The sequence below is a fragment of the Zootoca vivipara genome, chromosome 5 (genome assembly GCF_965207765.1).
Source record: "Zootoca vivipara chromosome 5, rZooViv2.hap1.1, whole genome shotgun sequence".
NCBI lineage: Eukaryota > Metazoa > Chordata > Lepidosauria > Squamata > Lacertidae > Zootoca > Zootoca vivipara.
This window is the reverse complement of record NC_142588.1, coordinates 69,236,158-69,242,448: the sequence shown is the minus strand read 5'-3', so window position 1 is coordinate 69,242,448 and position 6,291 is coordinate 69,236,158. Positions and strand designations below refer to the sequence as shown.

At 41.4% G+C, this 6,291-nt stretch overlaps 1 protein-coding gene across 1 annotated transcript in view; it reads right to left on the bottom strand.

Moving 5' to 3' along the window:
• Positions 1-3,697: 3,697 nt before the first annotated feature.
• CCL20 (C-C motif chemokine ligand 20) overlaps positions 3,698-6,291 on the bottom strand; it is a 4,976-nt gene continuing 2,382 nt past the window's right edge. The window contains exons 3-4 of the mRNA XM_035132619.3: positions 5,309-5,386; positions 3,698-4,832 (exon numbers count right to left, since the gene is read on the bottom strand). Of these exons, the coding sequence (XP_034988510.1) occupies positions 4,793-4,832; positions 5,309-5,386 (118 nt within the window). The 3' untranslated portion in view covers positions 3,698-4,792. The remainder of the gene's footprint in view (positions 4,833-5,308; positions 5,387-6,291) is intronic.

The window sequence follows — 6,291 nt, the reverse complement described above, 5'->3', positions numbered from 1 at the left end:
GGAAGTAAAGTTGCACTACTGTGGCATGATCCAAACCAGGAAGAAGCCCCCTTGAACTCGACAGCATGCGCTCACTAGAAAATGTGAAGGAAGGAGCGGTAGCCCCAGAGATACTTCAAAAGGTGCAGACAGCTTTGTGGGTGTTTCCTAGAGAAGAGCTTCCCTCCTGCTTTCGCAACAGCATGTGCAAAATTTTAGCAGATGACGCCTACCGGTATTACGTTCGAGGAATGATCGGGTGCTATGATGAAAGGCGTGGAGGTTTAAAGGTTGTGCAGAAGGAATGTCAGAAGTTGCATCTTCTGTGTATTAGTGCTGGGCAGGTAGAAAAGTAATCTTTAAGCAGTTTACAGGGATGCAATAAATCAGTTAGAACCATAAAGCTAAACTTGTTAAAATGCCTTTGAGCCATGCATCCAAGCTATGGGGGCCCACTAACAGCGACTCCCTCTAAAGATATTGGTGATTGGGCAGGGATATAAGGCAGTCCTTGAGGTATCCAGGGCCTTGTAAATTAGTACAAGAGCTTTCAACCTGGCATGGTAGTGTATTGGCAGCCAGTGGAAAATTTTTAGTACCAGAGTTATGTGCTGGCAATGGTCTGTCCTCTTTAACAGCTGCAGCATTTTGTAACAGCTGGAACCCCCAGACCAGGCCCAAAGGTAGCACCACAACAGAGCACATTGCAATAACCAAGCATCGAGGTTACCAGTGGAACTGAGGTATAGCAGCCCTTGCCCCACCCTAATTATTTAAATGCTCTTTATCGGGATCACAAAATTCAGTATAGGATTTATTAACCTCCCCATCCCCAAGCACTTGTCAAATACCCAATTCCTCTAATTTCGGATGTGACAACAAAACTCACAGCTGCCTCTACTAGTAGAAAGGACATGATACTAACTAACCATTACTATGCCTCCAAACAAAGGGGAATGAAGCAGGAAAAACCTCAATCACACCAAAGTCACTGGAAATTATTGAGACTTTCTGTAGCTGCTGTGGGATTAGTTTATAAGAACAAAGTATTAGTTATCTCAGAAACAATAAAATCTAAAAGAGAATTTATCTAAAACATCTTTCTGCAGCTTTGGAGAAAATCAGCAAGTTTGCAGAGAAATACTTCTGCAAAAGAGCAGTGACCCTGTACTCTTTCCTTCAATTGTCAATATTAATTAATCCTGATCACATACCCAAATAAATATTGGTGGTGATCAATGAACCTTCAAATTATTCATATTGACAGTATGAACAAATTTATATACTGTGGGAAATATATGCACAGTGAAAAAGGCCACGTTGTTTAAAACTTGAAAAGAAAATTAACATTGTAAGTCAACACAAATATGACATAGGTCAGAGTTTAATAAGCCACCACATTTTCAAAGCATTCTTATGACTCCCTGCTGTTTACCCTTTGAAGATAAATATTTCATGCTTCAAAGTCAGGAAATAAGATACAATAGCACAGGGGTTTTAAAAATACTTTGGGGGATAAGAATGCTTGGCTTTTTGAATGGGTTTGTTTGTTTTATTATCTTATTTGCACTGAAGAATGAGGTGTTTGTATTAATGAAAAAATGCTTCTAGAGCAGGCATCCCCAAACTTTGGCTCTCCAGATGTTTTGGACTACAATTCCCATCATTCATGACCACTGATCCTGTTAGCTAGGGATCATGGGAGTTGTAGGCCAAAACATCTGGAGGGCCGCAGTTTGGGGGTGCCTGTTCTAGAGTGTTCTGATACACACAAGAGTATTTTGTTTGAAATCACTTGCTGGTTCACTTAGGATTAATTCACACTAACCAGCAGAGGTGTTTGCTGTGAGCATATTGGTTTTGGCTCTGCAACCGTCATGAAGTGGGAAAGGAAGTGGTGGGTCTGTAAACATGCAGCAGAGACTTGTTGTTGTTGTTGTTGTTGTTGTTGTTGTTTAGTAGTGCCCGACTCTTCATGACCCCATGGACCAGAGCACGCCAGGGACTGTCTTGCACTACCTCCCGCAGTTTGGTCAGACTCATGTTCGTAGCTTCGAGAACACTGTCCAACCATCTTGTCCTCTGTCGTCCCCTTCTCCTTGTGCCCTCCATCTTTCCCAACATCAGGGTTTTTTCCAGGGAGTCTTCTCTTCTCATGAGGTGGCCAAAGTATTGGAGCCTCCGCTTCAGCATCTGTCCTTCAAGTGAGCACTCAGGGCTGATTCCTTCAGAATGGAGAGGTTTGATCTTCTTGCAGTCCATGGGACTCTCAAGAGTCTCCTCCAGCACCAGAATTCAAAAGCATCAATTCTTCGGCGATCAGCCTTCTTTATGGTCCCTTTCACGGATCACTGACTTGTCGTGGTGAAGAGGCTTGAATAACTCAGAGAAGCTATGAGCTATGCCATGCAGGGCCACCCAAGATGGACAAGTCATAGTGGAGAGTTTTGACTAAACATGATCCACCTGGAGCAGGAACTGGCAAGCCACTCCAGTACCCCTGCCAAGAAAACTCCATGGACAAAGAGGCAGAGACTTATTAGGAAGGTGCATTCATGGCTTCTCATTTGTCCACTCTGTCACCATGACTTTGCAATAGATATGGGGAACCTATGACCCTCCAGATGTTGTTGGACTATCATCAGCTCCAGTCAACAAGATCAAAGAGGATTAATTCAATCCTTGGGTCATGCTGCAATCCAGCACTCACAGATTGGAAACCCAGAAAGAGGCTGGTTGATGCCAACCCACACCCTGCATTACTGCATAATTTTTTCAGGCAGCACTGTCTGAAAAAGTCAGCTTTTTCAGCAAAGAAGTCAGCTTTTTCCAATGGCATGCCACCTCTGATAGAGCTGCTGCCAGCAAAAAGATAATTAAATTTCTACATATTAGTTCTCCCTTTTGGATTTCTGGGATGGATAGTAGAATCAGTGTTGGGCCAGGAATCTATAATATGCTCCTTTACACTTCAAATTAAGCTAAAAATGGAATGCCAGATCATTAATCTACCATGCTTTCTCTTGATATCCAAAACAAGCATTGTCTGAGACCTTGGTTCCATAGAGTGACTTCAGCAAACTTTTTTTAAAACAACAACAACAACACTACTTCATACACAGCATATAATTTTCTAGGCAGTCCTGAGTGGCTAGGTAGCCGTTTTGTACTTTGGTGCATGCATATTTACTGCTCAGGAATCTCAGACAATGAAGAAACGCTGAAGGGAATGATTTTCATTGAAATGGGGAAAAGAAGCCTAACAAGACATCTTCAGGAGGAGGAGGTAGTGAGTAAAAATACAAATCTTGCATATACCAATTATCCCTTATTTACAAGGAAAATACCTTATGGTCTGACATCTGTCCCCGGTAAAACACTTTCCCAGTACTCAAATATAAAATAGGGACTCTAGCAGACCCCCTTTAAGATTTTGAGGGGGCCTAGGGGAACAGTGATCAAATGATGTAGAGGGGGGATTAAGAGGGTCACTAATAACATCTGTAAACCCCACCCTTTGACTCACCCTTCAATTTTAGCCAAATTATGCCCATCCCCTATAACTACTGAGAAGACTGGTGCAAAAGATTAGGTTGGCTTTCTCTTAACACCACTCCCTGTTCAGGCATTGTTGAATGTTCATTTGTGGAGTTTTCTTATCATTCACTCTTGTCTTTAGCCCTAAATACATAATATCCACAATACAGCATAGGCAATATTATTGCACGATATAAGTTTATTTGTTCATATTCCAGTTTCTCTTACATGTTTATTTATTTATTGTATTTGTTATTTGCTTTTTTCACAAGGTGACCCAAAGCAACTTGCATTAAAACCACTTAAGGACACCTAACAAGCATCTAAAAACACAGAGAAAACAGATCAGAACTTACTGATCCCACCCCACTAAGAGAGGCTACCCTTTGGATTTTGAGCCAAAAGCCCAGGTAAAGAGAAAAGTCTGCCTACACCTAAAAATTGATATGTGCGGTGCCAGGCATGCCTCCCTTGGGAGAGTGCCTTCCACAATTTAGGGGCCACCACTGAAAAGGCCCAATCTCGTATTACCACCCTCCAATCCTCCCATGGATATGTACTTGTATAGCAACTTCTGAATCATCTGGGAATCACAGGTAGGCAGAGTGTTTTGCGCTCATGTCCAGCTTGCAGGCTTTCCACAGGTGTCTCCTGGCCACTGTGAGGACAGGATATTGGACTAGATGAAGCATTGTCTTGTCTTGTGTTCTTCAAACATTAAAAGGTCTATATACCTAAACCTACAAATCTCTCTCTTGCTCTCTCTCCGTGTGTGTGTGTGTGTGTGCATGTAGCAACATATGCACAATGGAACTGTTATATTATTCATCTAAAAATAATGTCCAAGCAAAAGCTGCAGTTCAGAGATAACATGCAATAGGACAACAACTTTAAAGTTTTGTAAAGTTCTTTTTTTATAATCAAGCAGTATATAAATTTTATAAAATAAATATTGCAAATGAGTAGTACACCTGATGTCAGCAGCCTTTTGCCAATGACAGTGATCATTACCATCTACATCATATGGCAGACTTGTGCACTTGACCCAGTGAGGAACACTAGAACATGAGTTAATCACAAAATGTGAACCAGCATAAACAAACAAAGCAACTTGGATGGGGTGCTCTATTCAAACAAATACTTGATACAATATGAATCAGTTTTTGTGCTTCCAGAAAATCCAGGGATTGGTGGTCAGCAAGCACACAACAGTGTACAGAAGTATGATTTCAACCTGGTTTAGTTTCTTTGACCAGGATCTGTCTCTTGCTTCATTTCAAAAACGGTGAAACTGTGAAAGCTTATTGAGTTTTTTACTGTAAAAAGAGAGAGAAAGAATAAATAAATAGGTAAGCTAAATTTTCCCTTGCTTCCATACAGCTCTCCTGTCTTATATACAAAAACTGAAGAACCCGTTTCTTCTAGATATTAGTGGAGGAGACCCCTCATCTTCCCTCACCATTGACTATACTGGCTGAAGATGAAGACAGTTGGAGTCTAACATCATCTGAAATAATAGGATCCTCTAGCTGCCCTATATCTATAACAGTGCAATCCTAGGTATGCCTGTCAGAAGTTAGTCCCACTCAGACTTACTCCCAGGCAAGTGTGCACAGGATTCCAGCCTTAAGCTGCTGTCTCTTCCTAGTAGAGAAGTGAAGAATGAAATGTTTCATTTCCACAGTGTGGCTCACCATCCTTAAGCACAGCTGTGCTATTATAGAAACCTCCCATAGTTAATATTCTGACATTTTTGCTTTGCCAGGGCAACCAATTCTTCCCTCCTACTGACCTCAACAAGTGGAGCTGTTTCTTCACCCAAGGATCTGTGGGATTTGCGCAAGCTCTCAAGCCACCCTTAGTGTGAAATCTAGAAAGAGCAAAAAATATCAGTTTTAAAATAAACAGTTACAATCAGTAGAATAAAGCAGAAAGGTCACATCTTCTAAGATAACAAAATCAGCATGCTGTTGTGGGGGGTCCTTTCTCACCCCAATGTGTAGCACTGGGTTTGCTGCATACAGAGCCTATTACATGGCAATCAATCACCATAGTATGGATTGAAGCTGTCTGGGCATTCTGTGTGTGTGTACAAACTAAGATGGGAAGAGATCCTGAAACCAACGAATGCAAAAAAATAAATAAATAGGGGAGGTGAAGAGGAATGGAGTTGTCTCATGCATTGTTAGTGACAGCATGAAATTTTAGTGCACTTTGCATGGGAAATGTGAGACGGGAAAGCTCCCCTGAGATTCTCCTGCAAGCTGTGTTGCTTGACTGTTTTCAGTTGCATTCAACTGGAAAGGCTTAAAAGCTACTAAGAAACAACAACTGAAGTTATGTACAGTGTAACTCTAAAGTTGTGTACACTGCAGATAAGAAAACAAAAATACTGATATCAAAAATAAAGAGATACTAAAAATAGCTCAGCTACAAGCTCTGAAGTGGAAGGCCAGTGGAAGTGATGGTATTCCAGCTGAACTATTTAAAATTTTAAAAGATGCTGTTAAGGTGCTACACTCAATATGCCAGCAAGTTTGGAAAACTCAGCAGTGTCCAGAGGATTGGAGAAGATCCCAATCCCAAAGAAGGGCAGTGCCAAAGTATGCTCCAACTACTGCACAATTGCGCTCATTTCACACGCTAGCAAAGTTATGCTTAAAAATCTGCAAGGCAGGCTTAAGCAGTATGTGGACCGAGAACTCCCAGAAGTGCAAGCTGGATTTCAAAGGGGCAGATGAACCAGAGACCAAATTGCAAACATGCGCTGGATTA